This window comes from Carcharodon carcharias, chromosome 4 (genome assembly GCF_017639515.1).
Source record: "Carcharodon carcharias isolate sCarCar2 chromosome 4, sCarCar2.pri, whole genome shotgun sequence".
NCBI lineage: Eukaryota > Metazoa > Chordata > Chondrichthyes > Lamniformes > Lamnidae > Carcharodon > Carcharodon carcharias.
Window position 1 is genome coordinate 170571061 of NC_054470.1, and position 27053 is coordinate 170598113.

The 27053-nt window shown below is 44.3% G+C and overlaps 1 protein-coding gene across 2 annotated transcripts; it reads left to right on the forward strand.

The window, feature by feature from the left end:
- Nucleotides 1-1990: 1990 nt before the first annotated feature.
- Nucleotides 1991-21289, forward strand: rwdd (RWD domain containing 4). 2 transcript variants are annotated; one of them, XM_041185438.1, is made up of 8 exons: nucleotides 1991-2171; nucleotides 7814-7894; nucleotides 8757-8866; nucleotides 10815-10965; nucleotides 12850-12961; nucleotides 17923-17972; nucleotides 18236-18238; nucleotides 20715-21289. In XM_041185438.1, the coding sequence occupies exons 1-8, from the start codon at nucleotides 2148-2150 to the stop codon at nucleotides 20745-20747; spliced, it is 564 nt and encodes a 187-aa protein (XP_041041372.1). In that variant the 5' UTR covers nucleotides 1991-2147; the 3' UTR covers nucleotides 20748-21289. The 2 variants fall into 2 exon arrangements, with proteins under 2 accessions (XP_041041372.1, XP_041041373.1); XM_041185439.1 differs by lacking the exon at nucleotides 7814-7894.
- The last annotated feature ends 5764 nt before the right edge of the window (nucleotides 21290-27053 follow it).

Genomic DNA, 27053 nt, shown 5'->3' on the forward strand with positions numbered 1-27053 from the left:
CAGGGGTGGGGGTTGGGTGGTGGAGCTGGACCGAGGGGTGTGGAGGTGGAGCTGCAGGGGGAGGGAAGCTGGAGGAAGAGGGGTCGGAGATGAGGGAGTGGTGGCTGCAGCCAGTAGGTGTGGGGGGAGGTGAAGCCAGAGGGAGAGGGTGGACAGAGCCGGTGGGACAGGACAGCAGAGCCTGATAGAGGGGTGGCAGATGGAGCCAAAGGGAGAGAAGGCGCAGAGCCAGATGGAGTGGTGTGGGTGGGGCCGGAGGGAGGGGGAGGAGCTGAGGGAGGGGGTTGGAGCCAGTGAGAGGGGGCGGAGCCAGATGGAGAGTGGAAGCCAAGCCGGAGAGAGTTGGGGGGGACATCACAGAGGGGGGCAGGGGTGTCCAGGATTGCGGGGGGGGGGGGGGGGGGGGGCACATAATGCATCCCAGAGGGGATGGTGGGGATGGTAGAGAGGGATGAGAAGAGGGAGACAGAGAGAGAGGAACGAAGACAGGTAGAGGAAATGAGGGGTTGGAGAAGAAAGGATGGATCAAGGGCGATGGGGAAAGGAGGGAGAGGGAGGGGCAGTTTGGGGTGGGGAAGGAGGGAGGAAGGGGTGGTGCCGATTTGCTTTGTTTTCTAGACCATTGTAGCCATTGTGGAATAAAAGTAAAATACTAAAGTTGCTGGAAATCTGAAATAAAAACAGAAAATGTTGGAAATACTCAGCAGGTCTGGCAGCATCTGTGGTGAGAAAGAGTTAACTTTTCAAGTCTACATTGACTCTTCAGAACTGAAGGAAGGTAGAAATGGGATGAGATTTATGCCATTGATGGGGGAGGAAGAACAAAAGGTATGGTGTCGAAGGGTCATGAGGACTCGAAACGTCAACTCTTTTCTTCTCCGCCGATGCTGTCAGACATGCTGAGTTTTTCCAGGTAATTCTGTTTAGGTATGGTGTGGGATTGGGTAGAAGGCAGGAGAGGTTAAAAAACAAAGTTGTCATGAACAAAAGGCAAAGGGAATGGTAATGGTTGCGGTAGAGAAACAAAGCATTTGTCCAGAGTGTGTGAATGCCAGAATAATGAATAGTCTGTCTAAAAGCAAAAAGATGAAGAACAAGATTCAGATCAGCACATAGCAAAAAAATCAGAATCAAAACCGGGGACAGAGTTAATTGGTCTGAAATTGTTGAATTCAATTTGAGTTGAGTCCAGAAGGCTGTAAAATGCCTTACTGGAAGACGAGATGCTGTCCCTTAAACTACACTGGGGGTGGCTAGATTCTGAAAACAAAAGCAAAGAATGCTGGAAAAACTCAGCAGGTCTGGCAGCATCTGTGGAGAGAAAGACAGTCAACCTTTCAAGTCCGTATGACTCTTCAAATGGATTCTTGTTAGGCAAGGGAATCAAAGGTTATCGAGGTTAGATGGGAATGGGGAAATCGAAACGCAAGAAGATCTTATTGAATAGCGGAGCAGGGTCAAAGGGCCGAATGGTCTACTCCTGTTCCTATTGCTTAGGTTCTAAGAGGTCAGAACTCCGAACCCAAGTTCTGTCGAAGGGTCATGAGGACTCGAAACGTCAACTCTTTTCTTCTCCGCCGATGCTGCCAGACCTGCTGAGTTTTTCCAGGTAATTCTGTTTTTCTTTCAATATCCCACCTACCCCACCTCTCCCCAGGGCTGCTGAGGAAGGACACGGTGCGTGTGGGGGTGACGTCACCCCGCAAGAGTCCGTATGCGGTGGTCAACGTGGAGTTCCTTGCTGCGTGATGGCGTCACGGCAGGCTACGCAACGGCCATTTCGGAAACGCCCTGGCAAAGGCAATCCCGGAGACGTCGCTGAACAAAATGCGCCTGCGCAGACCCTTCCCCCCGTCGCCTGGTCGGGAGGTGGGTTTGGGGGCGGCGCGTGTCACGTGGCTTGAGGCAACGGATTGATCGTGCGGCCCGACCAATGGCCTGGGAGGTCGTAGGGGAAGGGTGAGAGTTGAACGCGGGGCTGGAGGAGGAGGAGGAGGAAGAGGAGGGGGGGGGGGGTGGTTGGTTGGTTGGTGTTAACGGCAGCGGAGAGTTTGCCCTCCCTCGGGGGTTGGAGCCTGGATGGAGGCCGCTTGGTTTTAAGGCTGGCCGCGTGAATTTTTCGCTCCTCAAAAGCCGGGGTAACCGCGATGGCGGCCAACGAGGAGCAGACGGTGAGCAGGGCCGGGGGCCGTGTTTAACAGGCTGTGCCGGAGAGCGAGGGACCTGTGGATCGGGGGGCGCGGAAAGTGGGTGGCTCTGTCCAGCCTTGTGGCGGCTTTAAGGGGAGGGGGGGTTCCTGAGGGAGGCAGGAATTTGACACCTGGGCAAACATCATGCCCGAGCCCATGACTAAAGCTGTTGAAGGTTGAGTCCTTGTAAACTAATGGCCCCGGTCATTGGAAATGATGAAGCTACCCGGCATGAGCCAGGAATGTGAATGTTGAGGCTTTCTTATTTCTTACCAAATAGTGGCGGGGTAGCATTGACAACTGTGACGGTATGGAGCAGGAGAAGCATTGGAGTAGGTGTGTTGTAGATTTTCACGCTTGTCTCAGTACAAATGCTGTTCCTGAGACTGGTGCATTGACGCATAGGACATTTGAAATGCAATAAATTTGGCCTATGGAATGCCCAATGCTCACAGAGTACGTCGGTGATTATTATCCCACCAACGGAAATAGATTGCTGATCCACTTTTATTGTTGAGTCAAAATCCTGAAATTCCCAACCTGATACCACTGTAGAAATATCTTTACCACATAGGCGGGAGCAGTACAAGAAGAAAGTTCTATGATGACCGCCTTCTAGGAGACAGTTCGGAATGGGTAATAAATGTTGGCCTAGCCAATGCAAGAAGGCGACTCTGATCACCATCTTCTAGAAGACAATTTAGGATGGGTAATAAATGTTGGCCTAGCCAATGGTGCCCAAACCCTGTGAGTGAATAAATGAAAATACATAATGGGCATATATAGTAAAAGTCTCCGTGTGCGTGTGTGTCTCTGACTTTTTGAAACCTATTTGGATCACATGGAAATTGAGTTAATATGGCTCTTTCATTTTCTGCATTATCCTTTACTATTCCTGAAGTGAAGGACCCATGAAACTACATTCTGTATTTGAGGGTCCAGAAAAAAATCCACTCTATTCATAAAAGCAAAAAACTGCGGATGCTGGAAATCCAAAACAAATGAAAATACCTGGAGAAACTCAGCAGGTCTGGCAGCATCTGCGGAGAGGAACACAGTTAACGTTTCGAGTCCATAAGACTCTTCGATAGAACTAAGTAAAAATAGAAGAGGCGAAATATAAGCAGGTTTAAGGGGTGGGGGGGACAGGTACAGCTGGATAGAGGGTCAGTGATAGATGGAGATAACCAAAAGTTGTCATTGACAAAAGGACAAAGAGGTGTTGAAGGTGATGATATCATCGAAGGAATGTGCTAATTAAGCGTAGAAAGCAGGACAAGCAAGGTACAGGTAGCCCTAGTGGGGGTGGGGTGAAGGAATTGAAATAGGCTAAAAGGCAGAGATAAAACGATGGAAATACATTTAAAAATAATGCAATAGGTGGGATATTGGAAAGAAAAGTTGGGGGGGGGGTCGGAAATGGGTTGGGGATGGAGGAGAGAGTTCATGATCCGAAATTGTTGAACTCAGTATTCAGGCCGGAAGGCTGTAAAGTGCCTAGTCGGAAGATGAGGTGCTGTTCCTCCGGTTTGTGTTGAGCTTCACAGGAACAATGCAGCAGGCCAAGGATGGACATGTGGGCATGAGAGCAGGGTGGAGTGTTGAAATGGCAAGCGACAGGGAGGTCTGGGTCATGCTTGCAGACAGACCGAAGGTGTTCTGCAAAGCGGTCACCCAGTCTGCGTTTGGTCTCTCCAATGTAGAGGAAACTGCATTAGGGGCAGCGAATGCAGTAGACTAAGTTGAGGGAAGTGCAAGTGAAATGCTGCTTCACTTGAAAGGAGTGTTTGGGCCCTTGGATGGTGAGGAGAGGGGAAGTAAAGGGGCAGGTGTTGCATCTTCTGCGGTTGGTGGGAAGGGGTTGAGGTGTAGGGGGTGATGGAGGAGTGGACCAGGGTGTCCCGGAGGGAACAATCCCTGTGGAATGCCAGTGGGGCGGGGGGGGGGGGGGTGGTGAAGGGATGATGTGTTTGGTGGTGACATCATGCTGGAGTTGGCAGAAATGGCGGAGGATGATCCTTTGATTGCGGAGGCTGGTGGGGTGATAAATGAGGATAAGGGGGACCCTATCATGTTTCTGGGAGGGAGAGGAAGGTGTGAGGGCGGATGTGCGGGAGTTGGGCCGGACATGGCTGAGGAAGAAGGAAGACATGTCAGAGGAACTATTTTTGAAAGTGGCATCATCAGAACAGATGTGACGGAGGCGAAGGAACTGAGAGAATGGGATGGAGTACTTACAGGAAGCGGGGTGTGCGGAGCTGTGGGAGTCGGTAGGCTTGTAAGGGATATTGGTGGACAGTCTATCACCAGAAATTGAGTCAGAGAGGTCAAGAAAGGGAAGGGAAGTGTCAGAGATGGACCATGTGAAAATGATGGGGGGTGTGGGGGCTGGAAATTGGAAGCGAAATTAATAAATTTTTCCAGGTCCAGGCGAGAGCATGAAGCAGCACCCAAGCAATCATCGATGTACCGGAGAAAGAGTTGTGGGAGGGGGCCTGAGTAGGACTGGAACAAGGAATGTTCCACATACCCCATAAAGAGACAGGCATAACTGGGGCCCATGCGAGTGCCCATAGCCACACCTTTTATTTGGAGGAAGTGAGAGGAGTTTAAGGAGAAATTGTTCAGTATGAGAACAAGTTCGGGCAGATGGAGGAGAGTAGTGGTGGATGGGGATTGTTCGGGCCTCTGTTCGAGGAAGAAGCGGAGAGCCCTCAGACCATCCCGGTGGGGGATGGAGGTGTAGAGGGATTGGACGTCCATGGTGAAGAGGAGGTGGTTGTGGCCAGGGAACTGGAAATTGTTGTTATGATGTAGGGAGTCAGAGGAATCACTGATGTAGGTGGGAAGGGGCTGGACAAGGGGAGAGAGAATGGAGTCAAGATAGCAAGAAATGAGTTCCGTAGGGCAGGAACAGGCTGACACGATCAGTCTGCCGGGACAGTCCTCTTTGTGGATTTTGGGTAGGAATTACAAGCGGGCCATCCGAGATTGGGAGACTATCAGGTTGGAAGCGGTGGAAGGAAGATCTCCAGAGGAGATGAGGTCAGTAACAGCCCTGGGAACATGGCTTGATGTTCAGTGGTGGGGTCATGGTCCAGGGGGAGGTAGGAGGAAGTGTCTGCGAGTTCGAGGTCAGTGCGCCAGACAACAACAGCACCACTCTTGTCAGCAGGTTTGATGACAATGTCAGGGTTGGACCTGAGAGAATGGAGTGCAGCAGGTTCAGTGAGGGACAGGTTAGAGTGGGTGAGAGGAGCAGAGAAATTGAGTTGACTAATGTCACGCCGACAGTTCTCAATGAAAAGATCAAAAGATAAGAATCCAGAGGGAGGGGTCCAGGTGGAGAGGGAATATTGAAGGTGGGTAAAAGGATCCGTTGAACGGGGAAAGGACACCTGCCCAGAGAAGTGAGCACGGAGACGAAGGCAGCGGAAGAAGAGTTCAGCATTGTGCCGAGCCCGAAATTCATTGAGATGAGGGCATAAAGGTATGAAACTAAGTCCTTTGCTGAGCACTGAACGTTCAGCATCAAAGAGGGGAAGGTCAGGGGTTATGGTGAATACACGGCCAGGGCTGGGATTGGAAGAGGGGATGGGGACAGAGGGACAGGCAGGGGTGGAGGCTCCTGGATGGGTGTTGGTGTCGATGAGTTGTTGGAGCTTGCGTTCCTTTGCACCTGAAAGGAAGAGACAAAGTTTCTTGTTGAGGCATTGGATGAGACGAAGAATAAAATGAAACTGGGGGCATGCGCAGCTTAGAAAAAGGGTGCGGCGGTGCTGCTGGAGGAAGAGGTCGAGTGCGTTCATATGGAGCGCATGGCACTGAGTGTGGATTTCAGAGTCCGAGGAGTGTTGTATGTCCAGGAGATACCTGCAATCCTGGGTGGGTTCAAAACATGAGGGATGGAACTTCAATTGAAATCCACATCGGGTAAGTCAGTGATGGAGACAGTCACTGAGGAAAGAAATATGGCTGTGAAAGCGGGTTTTGGTAAACACCTTGTCAAACACCAGGAGAGAAATGGAAAGCAATGAAAATGAACAAGGCAAAAGAGAGATACAGAAATCCTGTCAGAGAGAAGAGCAATACTTCTTTAAGGTAGGCATTCCTTGAAGAGAAGTGGCAGTCAGTTAAACACTAAGATAAAAGCAAAAAACTGTGGATGTTGGAAATCCAAAACAAGAATAGAAATACCTGGAAAAACTCAGCAGGTCTAGCAGCATCTGTGGAGAGGAACACAGTTAACGTTTCGAGTCTGTATGACTCTTCAACCGAACTAAGTAAAAATAGAAGAGAAGTGAAATATAAGCTAGTTTAAGGGGGGGGTTGGGTGGTGGTGGGACAGGTAGAGCTGGATAGAGGGCCAGTGATAGGTGGAGATAACGAAAAGATGTCATAGACAAAAGGACAAAGATGTGTTGAAGGTGATGATATTATCTAAGGAAGGTGCTAATTAAGCGTAGAAAGCAGGACAAGCAATTTACAATAGCCCTAGTGGGGGTGGGGTGAAGGAAATGAAATAAGCTAAAAGGCAGAGATAAAACAATGGATGGAAATACATTTAAAAATAATGGAAATAGGTGGGATATTGAAAAAAAAAAGGGAGGGGTATCGGAAAGCGGATGGGGTTGGAGGAGAGAGTTCATGTTCTAAATTGTTGAACTTAATATTCAGTCTGGAAGGCTGTAAAGTGCCTAGTTGGAAGATGAGGTGCTGTTCCTCCAGTTTGCATTGAGCTTCACTGGAACAATGCAGCAGGCCAAGGATGGACATGTGGGCATGAGAGCAGGGTGGAGTGTTGAAATGGCAAGCGACAGGGAGGTCTGGGTCATGCTTGCAGACAGACCAAAGGTGTTCTGCAAAGCAGTCACCCAGTCTGCGTTTGGTCTCTCCAATGTAGAGGAAACCACATTGGGAGCAACGAATGCAGTAGACTGAATTGAGGTAATTGCAAGTGAAATGCTGCTTCACTTGAAAGGAGTCTATTCATGACTCCTCAGTTACTGAAGAAGTCCATGTCCGCAAGCAGTAAGGCCAAGACAGCCGTCAGGCTTGGTCTGATAAGTTGCAAGACTGATGGGGCAGTAATTGACTGGGTTGGATTTGTCCTGTTTTGTAGACAGGACATACCTGAGCAATTTTCTACATTTCTGGGTAGATGTCAGTTTTGTTGCTGTACTGAAACAGCTTGGCTATGGGTGCAGCTCAATCTGGAGCACAAATCTTCATTACTATTGCTGGAGTGTTGTCAGCACCCATAACATTTGCAGTATCCAGAACCTTCGGTTGTTTCATGATATCATTGCTTATGCACATACTGCTGCACATCCAGGAAACTTGCAACAAAAGCAAAATGCAACAGTTGGTGATAAAAACAGAAAATGCTGGGAATACTTAGCTGGCCTGGCAGTAACTGTTTAGAGAGGAACAGTTAATGCTTCAGGTTATTGACCTCTGGTCAGAACTTATGATCTCGCTTGCTCTAGCATTCTTTCAGATGAAATTAGATTTGCATTTAATCATCTAACCTGAGTAGGGTATCAGGAGATCATATTGAAATATAAAGTGTTTTCCTCTCTGCTTTAATGACCTTATAACTGGCTTTGGACTTTTTTTTTTAGATGGAGCTTGAAGCTCTTCGCTCCATTTATGAAGGAGATGAATGTTTTAAGGAACTTAGTCCAGCATCTTTTCAATACAGGGTGAGTTATAGTAAGCCATTTGGTGCACTTGAGTTTGCATTGATTAGCATTGAAGTTAATGTTTTTGCACTTTGGAGTATTATACCTGGATTCTACGTGAGTGATGTAGGAGCATTAGGGATTAACTCATTTGCAGAGCAGACTTTCTGTGTGGTATCCACATGTGCAATGGTGTTCTGAATTATAGGAAGCTAAAATGCACAATATACACAATGTATTTGTCAGCAGATTGATCTTGAAGCCAGGTTGTGATTGATAGGCTCAGAGGCATCTTCTTCCTCTAAGACGTTTCTGGTGCAGTTTTATTACAGTTATTGACTCTTTCTCAAAACATGTAATTTTTTCCCCCAAAACTTGCCATGGAAATTTGGCACAGCCGTTTGAGACACTGGGGATAAATTTGAGCATTGTCGCCAGGGCAATAAACTTAGTGAAGCAATTTGCTCAGATGTTGGAGGGGATCAGCTCCACCGTGTTGTCACTCAGATGACGAGGTTGAAATTCTACCTACCCCTTGTGCCCCTTGTTTTCTGAAAAAAGGAAGCCAGATGTAACTTTTGACTTAGAGTAATGATAGTTGCAAAACAAATGACTAGAGGCGATTGTTGAATGTTTGAAGGAGTTATATCCAATGTATTCAGTAGTCAACTATAAAGTATGTTGAATTTAGATTGTCTTCCCTTCTCTGCCAATACTGAATCACAGAATCACAGTGCAGAAGAGGCCCTTCGGCCCATCGAGTCTGCACCGACACGTGAGAAACACCTGACCTACCTACCTAATCCCATTTACCAGCACTTGGCCCATAGCCTTGAATGTTGACTGTTTTTAATCTTTTTTTTGTTTTTCTATTTTATTTTAGGTAGGTAACCTTGGTGACCCTAAAGCCTTCTTGCTAGAAATTTCATGGCCTGAAATGTATCCAGAACTGCCCCCAAACATATCATTGAATGCATTCTTCAACAATAGCATGTAAGAGTTCCAATTCTATTTATCAGAAAATGCTGGATAATTATTTTATCCTCCTTGCAACTTTAAAGAGATCTGTAATTAATTGATTTGTAAATTAAAATCCAACTTTATTCTTTGAATACAAGTGCTCTGTATTTAAGATTTCTGTAATTTTAAAAAAAATCACATAACACACACCTTTTGGTACAAGATCTCTTTCAGTTTGATTCTGCCTAAAATCATATTGGTACAGCAAATTGTGTTTAACTAACTTGCTGGAGTTTTTTAATGAAGTAACAGAAGGCTGATGAGGGTAATGCTGTTGATGTGGTGTACATGAACTTCCAGAAGGCATTTGATAAAGTGCTGCACACAGACTTGTGGGCAAAATTTTAGCTCATAGAATAAAAAGGACAGTAGCAACCTGGGTATGGAATTGACTGAGTGACAAGACACAGAGAGTAGTGGTTAATGATTGTTTCTCGGGCTGGAGGAAGGTTTGTAGTGGAGTTCCCCAGGGGTCAGTGTTGGGACCTTTGCTCTTCCTGATGTATATTAATGACTTAAACCTTAGTGTAAAGGGCACAAATTTTAAAATTTGTGCATGATATGAAACTTGGAAGCATTGTGAACTGTGAGGAGGATAACGTAGAATTTCAAAAGGACATAGACACATTGTTGGGATGGGCAGACAGGTGGCAGATGAAATGTAATGCAGAAAAGTGTGAAGTGATTCATTTTGATAAGAATTCAGAGAGAGACACAATATAAAATAAAGGGTACAACTCTAAAGGGGTTGTAGGAGCTGGGAGACCTGGGTGTATATGTACATCATTAAAAGTGTCAGAACCGGTTGAGAGAGTCGTTAAAAAAACACACAGCATCCTAGATTTTATTAATAGGGCATAGAGTATAAAAGCAAGGAAGTTATGTTAAACTGGTTTGACCTCAATTGGTGTATTGCATACAGTTCTAGGCACCACACTTTAGGAAGGATGTGAAGGCATTAAAGAGAGTGCAGAAAAGATTCATGAGAATGGTGCCAGGGATGAGGAACTATGCTATATAGATTGGAGAAGTTGGCACTGTTTTCCTTGCAGAAGAGAAGGTTGAGAAGAGATTTGATAGCGGTGTTCAAAATCATGAGGATTCTGGACAGAGTAGATAGGGAGGAACTATTCCCATTGATGGAAGGATCAAGGACAAGAGGCCTCAGATTTAAGTTAATTGGCAAAGCAAACAATGGCCTCATGAGGAAAAATGTTTTCACACAGCGAATGGTTAGGATCTGGAACCCACTGCCTGAGAGTATGGTGGAGGGAGATTCAATCAAGGCATTCGAGAGGGAATTGATTTCTTATCTGAAAAGAAAGAATGTGCAGGATTATGGAGAGAAGGCAGGAGAGTAGCAGCAGGTAAATTGCTCCCATGGACAGCTGGCGCAGACATGATAGGCTGAAGGTCCGTTCCCTGTGCTGTAAGTGTTCTGTGATTCTATATTGCCAGATTTTGTTGAGCTATTTTTGATGTGCCATAGGACTGTCCCAGAAAGGTGCCTCATAGCCAACCTATAAAAGAAAGCCTAAACAGAGAAGTTAATGCAAACTTAGCTAAGACAGCTAATAAACTAACACTAATTCCCATACTTTTACCCTATGTACATTGTGGCAAAAACAAACAGTTGACCATGAAGCTTTAATTAAAAGTCTTATTTTTTTCTCTCCCCCCACCCCCTCACCAGCCAATGAAAGCAAGACCTTGCTTTGCTAGCTGGTTCCATTATTAATGACCTATGTCTCACCTAATACTTTTAGTTGAAAAGTTCCAATTAGATAGGTAAAGAACTGGTACAATGTATTGGATCATATTTTTCAGTAAAACTGATAACTAAAGTTTTAACCACACTCAATTCTTCGTTTTGGTAAACAATCTGGTTACATCTTTTTTGTTGTGTTTGTGTGCTCTTCAGTTCTTCATCAGTAAAACAGAATATATCAGCCAAGCTGCATGAACAGGTTGAAGCAAACCTGGGGACGGCCATGGTGTACACACTCTTTGAATGGGCTAAAGAGAACCAAGAGCAGCTCATGGAAAATCACCACCCAAAAGTTAATGCAGTGGTAAGTCTGATATTAAAGAATGTTCTAACTTTGAGATGCTTAATTCCTAAGTGTTCCGTTTCTACTAAAATGCTGCATTTTGAATTTAATCTTTTGAATTGTGACTATGCAGCTGCAATATAAGGAAGCTATTGTGCATTCATGTTCATAGTTGAATTAATATTAAAATTTAATTTGTTTTAAAATACCTTCAAGATTTTTAAACCTTTTTGAATCTTGAATGTTGTCTTCTGTTAGTCACCTCTTCAGGCAGTCACACCAATTAGGATAGGGTCCCCTGATTTGGACAGTGGTCAGGGACAGGAGGGTGTGACTGCAAGTGAGGAAGGTAAGGGGACACAGAGGGCAGGAGCCTCGGCCTTTGCAATTGTCCATTAGGTTTGAGGTGTTTTCAGCTTGTTTGGATGAGAGTGGGGGCTACAGGATGGATGAGCAAACCGACTATGGCACCATGGTACAGGGAGCCATTCAACTAGGGGAGCAAAAAGGTAGTAGTAGTAGTAGTAATTGTAGTAGACAGTATAGTGAGGGGGATTGACACTCTTCTCTGTAGCAAAAAACAAGAGTCCAGATGGCTATGTTGCCTGCCCAGAGCCAGGGTTCAGGACATCTCCTTAGGACTGAAGAGGAACTTGCAGTGGTAGGGGGAGGATCCAGTTGTCATGGTCCATGTAGGTACCAATGGCATAGGTAGAACTAAGAAACAGGTTCTGTATAGTGTATGAGGAGCTAGGCACTAAATTAAAAAGCAGAGCATCAAAACCACGTGCAAATTAGCATAGGGTACATAAAATTAGAGAGGTGAGTACATGGCTCAAACACTGGTGTGGGAGAAATGGGTTCTGGTTTATGGGCACTGGCACCAGTATTGAGGAAAGTGGGGGCTGCACTGCTGGGACATTCTATACCTTAACTGTGCTGGGACTGGTGTTCTAGCAAGCTATATAGATTTCTAGACTCTAAAGGCGTCAAGGGGTATGGGGACAGAGCGGGAGCATGGAGTTGAGATAGAGGATCAGCTTCCATTTTCTAGTTTTAAACTAAATAGTGGGGGCAAAGGATCAAATTTGGAACATTTGGTAAATCAAAAAGTTGAGAAAAGACAAGAGAGACAGGTATGAATGTGGGAAATGATAAACAGACCATGGCAGGGAGTACAAATCTATGACTAAATCAGAGATAAGGCTAGAGGTTACAAAAATAATAAAAGGACAAAAAAACCGAAGGCTCTGTATCTAATTGCACGTAGCATTCAAAACAAAACAGATGAACTGAGAGCACAAATAAAAATAAATATGTACGATCTGATAGCCATTACAGAGAGATGGCTGCAGGTTGACATAAAGTGAGACCTGAATATGGAAGGGTACATGATATTTAGGATGGACAGGAAGTCAGGAAAAGGTGGAGGGGGTAGCTGCAGGTTGTAACCAAGTTAGCTGGCATTTTAACATGAACAAACAAACTTGCATTTACATAGTGTCTTTCATGACCTTGGGATGTTCCAAAACACTTCATAGCCAGTGATATCCTTTTGAAGTGGGGTCACTGTTGTAGTTTGGGAAACTGCGCCCAATCTGAATGCAGCAGAGTCCCGTAAACAGTATTGATATAAATTATGAGATCTGTTTTCAGATGTGTTGGTCGAGGGATAAATGTTAAGCAGGAACAGAATGCCTCTACTCTTTTTGAAAAGTGCCACAGGATCTTTTATGAATCATTTAACCAAATGATTGATATTCAGTCAGCTGTTTCCAGACATAAGATGCTTATAGCTACAAGAATAGTTCCTCTGTACTATATGTTCTGTTACAGAAGAGGTTAAAATAATTAGCATAAAAATATTGAATTTAAGCCAATGTATATTTTTGGGGTTCCCTACAGACCATATCAGTAACTGAAAATACTGTAACATCTAATACTTCTGTGGCTAAGAAAAAGGAGAAAAAAGAACAGCTGTCAAAATCCCAAAAGAAGAAATTGGCTGATAAGACAGGTTTGGAATGTTGTTTTGAAGGCTTAAAATTAGTAACTGCTGTGTGCATACAAATGAATGAAGCTAAGGCTGTGCAGCCTTTTTCGCTTCCCCTGCAATGCAAAAGGATGGGGCCAAGATGTTTTGATGTACGGTATTCTGGTTATCTGTTGGGGAGGTGATGACCGCATGGTATTGTTGATGGACTAGTAATCGAGAGACCCAGGGTAATGCTCTGGGGACCTGGGTTTGAATCCCGCCACGGGATGGTGGAATTTAAATTCAATAAAAACCTGGCTAAATGAGATAGATTTCAAACAGATCTAGCAACTCAAGATCATGCGGCACTGTGGTCCATCAGCAGCAGAATTGTACTCGAACACAATCTGTAACCTCATGGCCTGGCATATCCCCCACCCTACCATTACCGTCAAGCCAGGTGATCAGCCCTGGTTCAATGAAGAATGCAGGAGGGCATGCCAGAAGCAGCGTCAGGCATACCTAAAAATGAGGTGCCAACCTGGTGAAGCTGTAACACAGGATTACTTGCATGCTAAACAGCATAAACAGCAAGTGACAGAGCTAAACAACCCCACAACCAATGGATCAGATCTAAGAACAAAGAACAAGAACAAAGAAAAGTACAGCACAGGAACAGGCCTTTCGGCTTCCAAGCCTGCACCGATTATGTTGCCTTTTCAAACTAAAACATTTCAGGGTCCGTATCCCTCTCTTCCCATCCTATTCATGTATTTGTCAAGCTGCCCCTTAAACACCACTATTGTACCTGCTTCCACCACCTCCTCTGGCAGCGCATTCCAAATACACTCTACCCTCTGCGTAAAAAAACTTGCCCCGTACATCTCCTATAAAGTTTCCTCCTCTCACCTTAAATCTATGTCCCCTAGTAATTGACTCTTCCACCATGGGAAAAAGCTTCTGACTATCTACTCTGTCCATGCCACCCATAATTTTGTAAACTTCTATCAGGTCGCCCCTCAATCTCCGTCGCTCTAGTGAGAACAATCCGAGTTTCTCCAACCTCTCCTCATAGCTAATAACCTCCAGACCAGGCAGCATCCTGGTCAACCTCCTCTGCAGCCTCTCCAGTGCCTCCATATCCTTCTGGTAATGTGGCGACCAGAATTGGATGCAATATTCCAAGTGTGGCCTAGGTTCTATACAGCCGCAGCATGACTTCCCAGCTTTTATACTCAATACCCCTGCCGATGAAGGCAAGCGTGCCATATGCCTCCCTGACTATCTTATCCATCTGCGTTGCCATTTTCAGTGTCCTGTGGACCTGTACACTCAGATCACTCTGCCCGTCGATGCACTTAAGGGTTCTGCCATTTACTATATAATTCCTACCTGTATTAGACCATCCAAAATGCATTACCTCGCATTTGTCCGGATTAAATTCCATCTGCCATTTTTCCGCCCAACTCTCCAACCGATCTATATCCCGTTATATCTTTAGACAATCCTCTTCACTATCTGCAACTCCTCCAACTTTAGTGTCGTCTACAAACTTACTAATTAGCCCAGTTACATTTTCCTCCAAATCATTTACTACAAATACTACAAACAGCAAAGGTCCCAGCACTGATCCCTGTGGAACACCACTAGTCACAGCTCTCCATTCAGAAAAGCACCCTTCCACTGCTACCCTCTGTCTTCTATGACCAAGCCAATTCTGTATCCATTTGGCCAGCTCACCTCTGATCCCATGCGACTTTACCTTCTGTACCAGTCTGCCATGAGGGACTTTGACAAAGGCCTTACTAAAATCGATGTAGATAACATCCACTGCCCTTCCATCGTCGATCATCTTTGTCACTTCCTTGAAAAACTCAATCAAGTTAGTGAGACACGACCTCCCCTTCACAAAACCATGCTGCCTCTCACTAATACACCCATTTGCTTCCAAATGGTAGTAAGTCCTGTCACGAAGAATCTTCTCCAATAATTTCCGTACCACTGATGTAAGGCTCACCGGCCTGTAATTTCCTGGATTATCCCTGCTACCCTCAATGGAACAACATTGGCCATTCTGCAGTCCCCTGGGACCTCACCTATAGCCAATGAGGATACAAAGATTTCTGTCAAGGCCCCAGCAATCTCCTCCCTTGCCTCCCTCAGTACTCTGGGGTAGATCCCATCTGGCCCTGTGGACTTATCCACCTTAATATTCTTCAAGACGCCCAACACCTCTTTTTTGATCTCAACATGATCCAGGCTATCCACACACTCTTCTCTAGACAAATCGACCGCTAAGTCCTTCTCTTTGGTGAATACTGATGAGAAGTACTCATTTAGTATCTCTCCCATTTCTTCTGGCTCCACACACACATTCCCACCTCTGTTCCTGAGTGGGCCCACCCTTTCCCTGGCTACCCTCTTGCTTTTTACATATGTATAAAAGGCCTTGGGATTTTCCTTAATCCTGGTTGCTAATGACTTTAAGCTCTGCAGTCCTGCCACATCCAGTCGTGAATGGTGGTGGACAATTAAACAACTCACTGGAGGAGCACCGCACATCAGTGCAAAAGATAAGGCCCGGCATATTCCCCAACCTACCTTCAGCCAGAAGTACTGAGTGGATGATCCATCTTGGTCTCCTCCGGAGGTCCCCAGCATCATAGATGCCAGTCTTCAGCTAATTTGATTCACTCCACGTGATATCAGGAAACAGCTGAAGGCACCGGATACTGCAAAGGCTATGGGCCCTGACAATATTCTGGCAATAGTACTGAAGACTTCAGCTCCAGAACTGCGCCCCCAGCCAAGTTCTTCCAGTACAGCTACAACACTGGCATCTACCCGGCTATGTGGAAAATTGCCCATATATGTCCTGTACACACAAAGCAGGACAAATCCAACACGGCCAATTACCACCCCATCAGCCTACTCTCGATTATCAGTGAAGTAATGGAAAGGATCATCAACAGTGCAATCAAGGTGCATGTGCTTAACAATAACCTGCTTGCTGACGCCCAGTTTGGGTTCTGCCAGGGCAACTCAGCTTCTGACCTCATCACAGCTTTGGTTCAAACATGGACAAAAGAGCTGAACTCCTGAGGTGAGGTGAGAGTGACTGCCCTTGGCATCAAGGCAGCATTTGACCGAGTGTGGCTTCAAGGAATCTTAGCTAAACTGGAGCCAATGGGAATCGGGGAAAACTCTCCGCTGGTTGGAGTCATACGTAGCACAAAGGAAGATGGTTGTGGTTGTTGGAGGTCGGTCACTTCAGCTCCAGGACTCACTGCAGGTGTTCCTCAGCCTAACCATCTTCAGCTGCTTGATCAATGACCTTCCTTCCATCATGAGGTCAGAAGTGGGGATGTTTGCTAATGACTGCACAATGTTCAGCACCATTCGTGACTCCTCGGACACTGAAGCAGTCTATGTCCAAATACAGCAAGACCTGGACAATATCCAGGCTTGGGCGACAAATGGCAAGAAACATTGGCACCACACAAGTGTCAGGCAATTACCATCTCCAATAAGAGAGAATCCAACCATCGCCCCTTGATGTCCAATGGTATTACCATCGATGAATCCCCCATGATCAACATCCTGGGGGTTACCATTGACCAGAAACTGAACTGGACTAGCCATATACATACTGTGGCTACAAGTGCAGATCAGAGGCTAGCAATCATATGACAAATAACCCACCTCCTGACTCCCCAAAGCCTGTCCACAATCTACAAGGAATAAGTCAGGAGTGTGATGGAATACTCCCCACTTGCCTGGATGAGTGCAGCTCCCGCAACACTGAAGAAGCTTGAAGCCATCCAGGACAAAGCAGCCCGCTTGAATGGCACCACATCCACAAACATTCACTCCCTCCATCACCAACGCACAGCAACAGCAGTGTGTACCATCTACAAGATGCACTGCAGGAATTCATCAAGGCTTCTTCGACAGCACCTTCCAAACCCACGACCACTACCATCTAGAAGGGCAAGGGCAGCAGATAGATGGGAACACCATCACCTGGAAGTTCCCCTCCAAGTCACTCACCATCCTGACTTGGAAATATATCACTGTTCCTTCACTGTCACAGGGTCAAAATCCTGGAACTCTCTTCCTCACAGCACTATGGGTGTGCCTACACCTCATGGACTGCAGCAGTTCAAGAAGGCAGCTCACTACCACCTTCTCAGGGGCAACTAGGAATGGGCAGTAAATGCTGGCCCAGCCACCGTAGCTGGCATCCCATGAATGAATTATTCAAAATGCAGCATTTCTCCACAGTTATTATCTTATCATTATCTTATGTCAAGTAACACAATTCACCCTTTCCTTCTCTAAAGGACACAATGAAGCAGGTGGGTTTTTACCACAAATCTGTAGCTTCAAGGTCACTTTTTTCCTTCTTGATTTATTTAAATAATGGAATTTAAATTCCATAGCTGCCATGGTTGGATTTAACTCATGTCTTCAGATCACTGGTCCGGTAGCAAAGCCATCGCGGCCTCATAGTTTTTCAAGCAACTTGTTGCTCCTTAATTTCCCTCTTGGTTTGTTTTTTTTAAATAGCCTCTCTCTCAGTCCTCACAGAGATAGAAAAGGTTTCCAACACCAAGGTATGAAATGTCCCTCTCAATAGCTTGACATGATTTAAAGATTTGGATCTCTGGGAAATCCTTCTTACCTATTGCACCAAGCTTTCCAGTTAAATTCGCCTGGCAGTGTTCGGGAAGGAGAATTGGGCCCTGGTCTCCACTCATCATTGTTGATCCCTGCTAACAGAGTGGTTGGGTGAAACCAGGATTGGTCTTGGTTTTGATGCTTCCAAAGTCAAATAGCTGACTGCTTGCTGTTGAAGGCTCACGCACAAATCATAGCCAAAAGTTGACTGGAATCCATGGTCAGTAGCCCAGGAAAGAGCGGTGGGAGGAAATTGTTGTGGAAGAAACAAATGCTCCTCTTTGAATCTAATGCTAAGGAATTTTTAAAAATTTTTCTACTAGATAACCGAGGGGAATTGCCACGTGGATGGAATTGGGTGGATGTCATTAAGGTAAACTTTGATTTTTTTTTTGTAAAGCTCAATGATTTGAGGCACATAATACCTGGTAACAGTCTGACTGTATTTTAGTGCACAGAAGCTTCATCAGATATGATCACAGTTGTAATTATTTTGAAAGATTTAAAGGAAATCATCTTGCCCTAAAAGGATTTGCAAATTGATATCACGCATTTCGATTGCTAACAAGCTTTTCCATTTTCTCTCAAATAAAATCTACTGATGCTTGATGGATGACTTTGTTCTGGCAAATACAGCATGTAAGTATTTTTTTTTAATTTTAAAAACTCCCCCATCACCCACCCATACAGAGTATTTTGTGCAAGGCAGATTTCATTAACTGAGCCAACTGTTGGACATACCCAGTTAACTGTGAATAAGTGATACTGTATCCAGTAAAATTTGACTTTGTAGTGAGGGGTGGATAAATTGTCAGTTTGTATATTTCTTATTTGGAATGAAGCTGTCAAACATGTGATTTAATGTACCTGATTGAATGTACCTCACCCCATGGATTACGGGTGGAAATTCCTCCCCACCTTGCCAAAGTTTCCCTTTTTGGTTGCTTGCCTTACCCAAATTTTTTTCCACTACTGATCACTTCCCATATTTTCTTTTTTATGTCCTCCCGCAATTTGCCTTCGACTCCATGTCAAATGACTCCTTATCTTCAGTTACTTTATCCTTCACCAAAATACCTAGTCCCATGCTACAACTTCTCTGTACTTTTATCTTAATTCATTTCATGAAGCTGCACTTCTGCCTTAGAATTAGTGCTGCTATTTTTCGGGAATGCAAAAGAGGGCATTGCTGCGTTCTTTTTAAAAAAGGCAGTCTGAAAGTCAATGAAGAAAGTTCAGGGTTAGCAATAATTTCAAGTCGAAAGGAGGTTGTGTCTAGCAAATTCAGTGGCTTACTATTAAGATCATGAGAAATGGGAGCAGGAATATGCCGTTCGGCTCATCGAACCTGTTCAGCCATTTGATAAGATCATGACTGTTCTGATTGTGGTCTTGACTCTATTTTCCTGCCCATACCCCATAACCCTTAACTCCCTTGCCGTTCACAAATCTGTAACTCGGCTTTGATTATATTCAATGACCCAGCCTCCACTGCTCTCTGTGGAAGAGAATTCTGAAGACTAACGGCCCTCCCTTGAGAAGAAATTCCTCTTCATCTTACTCTTAAATGGGAGACCCCTTAGTTCTAAACTGTGACTCCTAGTTCTAGATTCCCCCATGAGAGGAAACATCTTTCCAACATCTACCTTTTCTGCCCCCTCAGAATCTTATATGTTTCAATAAGATCACCTCTCATTCTTCTGAACTCCAATGAATATAGGCCCAACCTGCTCAACGTTTTCTCATAAGACAACACTTTCACACCAGGAATCAGCCGAGTGAACCTTATCTGAATTTCTTCCAACGCAAGTATATCTCTCCTTAAGAAGCCCAAAACTGTATGCTGAGATGAGGTCTTGCTTTTATACTCCATCCCCCTTGCAATAACGGGCAACATTCCATTTGCCTTCCTAATTACTTGTTGTACCTGCATGCTAATTTTTTTGTGATTCATATACGGGGACACCCAGATCCTTTGTACTGAAGCATTTAGCAGTGTCTCTCCATTTAAATAATAATCTGCCATTCTATTCTTCCTGACAAAGTGGACAAGCTCACATTTTCCTGCATTGCACTGCATCTGCCAATTTTTTGCCCACTCACTTAACCTATCTATATCCCTTTGTATCCTCCTCACAGCTTGCTTTCCTGCCTATCTTTGTGTGGTCAGCAAATTTGGCTACAATACAGTATGCCCCTTCATCCAAGTCATTAGTATAGATCATAAATAGTTGAGGTCCCAGCACTGATCCCTATAACTCCACTAGGTATAGTTTGCCAACCTTCAACAGCACCTTCCAAACTCCTGACCTCTACCACCTAGAAGGACAAGAGCAGCAGATGCATGCAAACATCACCACCTGCAAGTTCCCCTCCCAGTCTCACACCATCCTGACTTGGAACTATATCGCTGTTCCTTCAATGTCACTGGGTCAAAATTCTGGAACTCTCTCCCAAACACCATATGGACTGCAGCGGTTCAAGAAGACAGCTCACCTTCTCAAGGGAAATTAGGGATGGGCGATATAAATGCTGGTCTAGTCAGTGACACCCACATCCTGTGAAAGAATTTTTAAAAATCCCGACTCTGTTTCCTGTCAGTTAGCCAATCCTCTATCCTTGCTATTATATCAGCCACAACACCATGAGCCTCTTATCTTGTGCAGTAACCTTTGATGTGGCATCTTATCGAATACGTTTTGGAAATCCAAGTACACCACATCTACAGGTTCCCCTTTATTCACCCTGCATGTTACATCCTCAAAGAACTCTAATAAATTATCAAACACAATTTATGCCTAATTATATTATGATTTTCTAAATGTCCTGTCGCTACCTCCTGAGAGATGGATTCTAGCACTTTCCCAATGACAGATTTTATACTATAAAGCCTGTAGTTTCCTGCTTTCTGTCTCCCTCCTTTCTTGAATAGTGGTGTTACATTTATAAGTAAAATTTAGGTAAATTCAGATTTTTATAACCTGAAAATTGAGTTACATGTTAAAAGCAGTTTTGGAAACTGATTCACAAGCCTCTATAATATTCTGGTTTCATTTCCTATTTTAGGAATAGAATAATTTATATTGTACTATTTATTTTATTCTTTCTTCCCCAGTTGAGCAAAACTGGCAGCAAGGATGATGAGTAACCCAAATTTATGGATTGGTGTGAACCTAGAATGTCAGATTTATTTTGCTGGAGCACATTCATTTCCCGTGTTTGTGTGGAAAACCTCTTTGGAAAAATTACAGCATCTGTTTGGTATGAAATCATTGTGGGTTTTGTTTTTACTCGACAGACTATCTGCACATTTCAATGGCAATTGATGCACTAAATCTGACAGTCAACTGGGTCTGTCTACTTACAAAGCAAAATTAAAAATATAGAATAACTGAGGTCCTACTAAGTTGGACACACGGTAACAGATTGCTTTATTGCACATATTTCTTGTGGAGTATACCTCTGTTAAAGGCATGTTTTGAATTATAAAGCCATGGTTTAATATTTTCCCGAGCAGCATGGTTAAGATGGTGACCTATCTGCAATCATGCTAATTGTTTTGCTATTTTAACGAGGGTATTATGGACTGTACCTCTTTTCCTCACTCTCCCTTTTGATATCCTGAAATATCATCATGAGGAAATCAACCGGAAATATTTAGGATTTTAATAAAGCTTTTAATATTTGTTATCGCATGGACTCTTATTATAAAGCATATGTGATCTGTGCAGTAAGGGAGAGACCATGGATGTTACCTACCGAGATTTCAGGATCATATTTGACATAGTCCATAGCCAATCAGTTAGCCAGGAAAATTGTTAAAATGGATTGGCGAATGGTTGGCAGGCAACAATGAAAAGTAGTGCATGCCTACATGTCTGGATGCAGGGTACTTACTAGTGGAGTGAAGCACGTTTCAGTACGGGATCTTGTAAATGATTTTCAGAAAGGATTTGCGGCTGGGGTGTCAAATTTTAAATCCAGGCCAAATTGGCAGCGATCATAAATGATGAATATCCAATGTTCAAAAGGATTTTTAAAAGCTTGATGAATGGCCAGAGAAATATCAGATGCAATTCCACGGATTCATTTGCAAAGTTGAGATTTAGCAGGGGGAAAGTTGACGTGGATTATGAGGAAAGTTATGAAGACAGGCCTTTGACTAGGAGTTTTAGTGACCAGATCATTAAAATCTATTAGCATAATGTTCCCAGGCTGAAAGCAAACCAAGATTGTTAGGAAGCATAGCATGGGTAGAAGTATAAATCCAGAAAAGCCAATTTAAAACTCTATTTGGCCCTGATGAGATACAAATTGTATATAATACAGCCGATCATGATCTGAAAAATGGCAGTCAGACCCACTTAATCATGGGCGTGGCCTCACATCAGTCTCCCAAGAGCAGGAAAACTGCCTGCAATTAATTTGGAGGCGGGAATGGACCCATGAGAGAAACTTGCCCTCTTCCAGCAGGTTGTCAATTAGGCTTATTATTGACACCACTTATCCATGAGGCCAGCAGAATTTAGTGGTGGCTTGGGGTTTACATGCAAGTGGCACGGTTTTCCTGTGCCTCCAGAATGCTGCCAGGCAAACCCTGTCAAAGGCACTCAATGTCTGATCAAGGGAACCGGCATTGGAAAGGGGATAGCCATTGAAAGTCATCCCGCTCCTATCCTTGCCTCCCACCCCTTCTCATTGGCCAGCAGCTATGGGACGTTGGGTGGGGGGGTGTGTGAATTCTAAATTCAGAAGAATGTCCAGCTCTGACCTGTTAATTTGGTCAGGTTTCCCTTTTAGAAGCCACACGGTCTCTCTCTGGTTCTCCAGCCGGTGAACTGGACCCACTTCACTTATGTTAAATTCCACCCCACATCCAGAGTATTGTGTGCCGTTTTGGACTTCCTGCTATTCAGTTATTGTGGGCATCGTTGTACAGAGAGGCTATGCAACTAATCCCAAAAGATTAAGGGAATGCCATATGAGGAAAGATTTGACTGCCTTGGGTCTTTTCTCTCTTAAAACAATACTGAGTGAGAATTTGATGGAAGTGGTATCAATAGACCGATCAGGGACTCTGACACTTGAGCTTTGTTTGCTAGTCATCATCCCACTCTTGGCCCGAAGTGCCCAATTCTTTTTCTTTTACAAAGAATGACATTTTACTCCCCCATGCTGCAAAAGTTAAACTTCTACTTCCCTTGTCTTTGAATTCACCAAAGCAGCAAAGCTTGGATCACCTCTGAGTTGAAGTTTTTCATCCATGAACATCAAAGGCACCTTCACACCGGAGACTCCCAGGAGTGGAAGGAGAACTGTTATAACGTACAGCATGCCACTTCAAATGCAAAAACTGCTTCTATCTTGACCAGATTATGCAGTTGAAGAAGGATAATCATCTGTCATTGTGGTATCACACTGATGACGTCATCTTCCCAGTCCTCTCAGCCTATTGCAGTTCCTACTGGAGATCATCCCAGCCGCTCTTCAACACCAATATCATTCATAAATACTTCACCGGGGTTGCTGGTGATATGACATCTCTGAACTTTTCCCAGTTACTGACAATTTTACTGGTGAGAGAGCTTTCTGTTATCCAACTGTGGGAAGTCTACTGAGAGCTCTTGAGAGTTAAACCTGGAAAGTTAGCTAGTCCAAATGGAATTCCAGCCAAATGGAAGTTTATCCAAGTCTTTGCCTGGGAGTTTAGTGTTCCGTTATGCAATGTCTTGAATGCTTCTTTTATCCTTGAATGCTTACCACAGAAAGTAATTGAGGCCAAAACATTGTATGTTTTCAAGAAGGTGTTAGATATAGCTCTTGGGACAAAAGGAATCAAAGGATATGGGGAGAAGGCTATTGAGTTGGATGATCAGCCATGATCAAGATGAATGGCAGAGCAGGCTCGAAGGGCCGAATGGCCTACTCCTATTTTCTAAGTTTAGCCGAGGGAATAATTCAACGTCAGTGGAAGCGAGCAATTCTTGTTTCAGTGCTGAAACAACAACAGTGCAGCATTGGACAAACTACATCTGTAGTTTACAGCCACAAAACCCCGCAAAGATTTACTTCTGTCTCAACATCAAGGTTTCTTGCTTGGGTTTTCTTCTGGTGGACTGCTGAGGATTCACTAAATGTTTTTCTTCAGCTGGTATCTCTTCCTCAGACACCCAAAAAACACAATCTTAACTCACTATTACTTCCAACTTCAGCGCAAACACATGATTCCCTGAACTTAGTTCCCCAGCAGGTTTGCAGGATTTCTTATGAGTGAGATTATATCTTCAGCCTGCAATCTCTGGTATACACACACTAACTGACTGCCCTTCCGTGTTTCCGCCTGTGTGTGTCTCTGGACCACTGTGGCTAGGCAACAGCACTTTTTCTACTTTTTTTAACTTCCTGAACTACTAACCCCTTGGTAATCCATCTCTTCACTTCAAAAGTTGTAAAACCTCAATAAAAATGCACGTGTACCAACAGGGCCCCAGACTTGCCGGCACCCAGCTCACAAACACCTCTAGTTGAAACTAAAACCAGGTTTCACCTTTCTTCACACCAAAATACGAAATGTAAATTAAACTTAAAGCTATATATTGTTCCTAACACTGGGTAAATGTAGATGGGATGTTTCCCTTCACTGGTGCACCAGAACTAAGGCACACAGTCTCAGAATAAGGAGCAGGCCATTTAAGACTGAGATGAGAAGGAATTTCTTCCCTCAGAGGGTGGTGACTCTTTGGAATTCTCTACCCCAGAGGGCTATGGAAGCTCAATTATTAAGCACATTCAAACCAGAAATCGATAGATTTCTGAATACTAATGACATCAAGGGAAAGGGGGAGGGGGGGGTGCGGGTAGTGGGGAAAAATGACAGGTAGATGATCAGCCATGATCTGTTTGAATGGCAGAGCAGGCTCGATGGGCTGACGGGCCTACTCTCCTATGTTCCTCAGATGATGGAAAAACTGGGTTTCCCACTCATTTGCCTTCCACTGCCTAGCATATTAGGGCAATGGAGGAGGAATGAGGCCCCTAATTGCCACTTAATTGGGCAGCTGAATTTGCTCTTAAGATTTATGCATTTTAAAGAGGGAACTAAAGTACAGTAAAGTCCCATTGTTCGTGGATGGGGAATGTTTTTAAAACAGGATTCAATTAGATCGGTTCCAGACATGCGAGGGCAGTACTGGACTCTCCAGCAAAAAGGTGTGGTGCAGTACCTGCAAAGGACAGACAGGGGAGCCTCTGAGCAAGACATCAGTGAAGCTTTAACATTGAACCAAGCCGTTATTGTAGCTTTGGACCTAGAAATTCTGACGTTTCCGAGTTGGTCCCTTCGCCTGAGCTGCACTTCAGCTGAAACCATTTCAGTCTCTGCTTCGTCATGGCTGCCGCCTCCCCGGGAAAAGGAGGGAGAGAAGGAACCATGGATAAGTGAGAATTTCTCTCACAATGGGCGATGTTGTCTACAAAGTAAAAGGTAAATGAATTCACGAATAAGGAAGTTTCAGGCTGCGGGACCTTACTGTATCAGATTCTCCTATTATCAGCTATCATGAGCCAGATGGCTTTGGACTGGTGCACTAGATTTAGAACCCACACCTAAATGGGTTACCCTGAAAGATCAATGCACTGAGCAAGTCTCCCTGGAATCCCAATGCCTGTCAAAACTTTTATTCAAACTTTGAATGTTTGCTGACCAGAACTTTTCTAACACCTGACTTTTCTGCTTACAATATCTTAAGTTAACTTCTCATAGCAAATGAAACAGGACATGGAAAATATGATAAATTTGATTTGAGAAGGCATTGCTTTTTGGGTGAATTTTGAACCACCCGTTCGCTTCAAGAATTTTCTCCGCAGGCAATAAAGTTTGTATTTGCTAGACTTTGAAGCTGTCCTCTAGTTTACTTGTTGTCTACCAATGAAAATAAAAAAAAAATATTTTTAGACCCTGGAATTCGTGGGAGCTGTACCAGTCTTCAGGGTTTCCGCTGTTCTTCTGGAGTTGCCAGAAACCTGGAAAATTCCTTATAATTTCAGCGCCATATTATCTATTCCATTGTAGCTATGCCCCAATGTGTGGCGTGGATAGTTGTGAAGTCATCCACTTTGGTTGGAAAAACAGAATGGCAGAGTATTATTTAAATGGTGATAGATTGGGAAATGTTGCTGTACAAAGGGACCCAGATGTCCTTGTACACCAATCACTGAAAGCAAGCAAAAACAGAATTACCTGGAAAAACTCAGCAGGTCTGGCAGCATCGGCAGAGAAGAACAAAGTTAACTTTGTTCTTCTCCGCCGATGCTGCCAGACCTGCTGAGTTTTTCCAGGTAATTCTGTTTTTGTTTTGGATTTCCAGCATCCGCAGTTTTCTGTTTTTATCACTGAAAGCAAGCATGCAGGTGCAGTAAGCAGTTAGGATGGCAAATAGTATGTTGGCCTTCATTACGAGAGGACTTGAGTACAGGGCCTTGGTGAGACCACACCTGGAGTGTTGTGTGCATTTTGGTCATCTTACCTAAGAAAGGATATACTTGTCAAAGGGAGAGGGCAGCGAAGGATCACCAGACTGATTCCTGGGATGACAGGATTGTCATATGCGGAGAGATTGGGCCAACTATGCCTATATTCACTGGAGTTTAGCAGAATGAGAGGAGGTCTCATTGAAACATAAAATTCTGACAGCGATGGACAGACTGGATGCAGGGATGATGTTCCCTCTGGCTAGGAGGTATAGAACAAGGAGTCACAGTCTCAGGATATGGGGTAGACCACTTAGCACCGAGATGAAGAGAAACTTCTTCATTCAGAGGGTGGTGAACGTGTGGAATTCTCTACCGCAAAAGGCTGAGTCACTGAATATATTTAAGGAGGAAATAGATTTCTGGACTCTAAAGGTGTCAAGGGCCCATGGGGAGAGTGCAGAAGTACGGTGTTGAGATAGAGGACCAGCCATGATCACGAATGGCGGAGCAGGCTCGAAAGGCTGAATGACCTACTCCTGCTTCTATTTTCTATGTGAATTGCAAATATAAGTTCACTGTTTCCTGCACCATTTTATTTCTCTTTTAAACTGTTGTTATCAGCTGGAGTTCATCTTCCATTTCTATCCAAATTATCACACAACATGTTAGCCATCACTTGCTGAAGTAAGGTTGTTGGAGTATGCACTTGGGGTTAAGAAATCTGAGTGTCACTTCCAGGCAATGTAGTAACTTTAGGTTAATTAGTGATTGCCCAAAGTGTGACATTTTGGCTTTTCAAACATGGGAGCTGCCCCAATTGCTGCTTCACAGTATTACCTTACAAATTACAACTTCAGTGCTGACACCATCCCTTAGAATCGTGTTGAGAAGGAGCAAAGGACACTTCATGTCTTTCTTCAATGATTGCAAAGTCCCATTCAGATTAAACATTTGCTGCGCAAGACCTGTCCAGTTTGTCTTC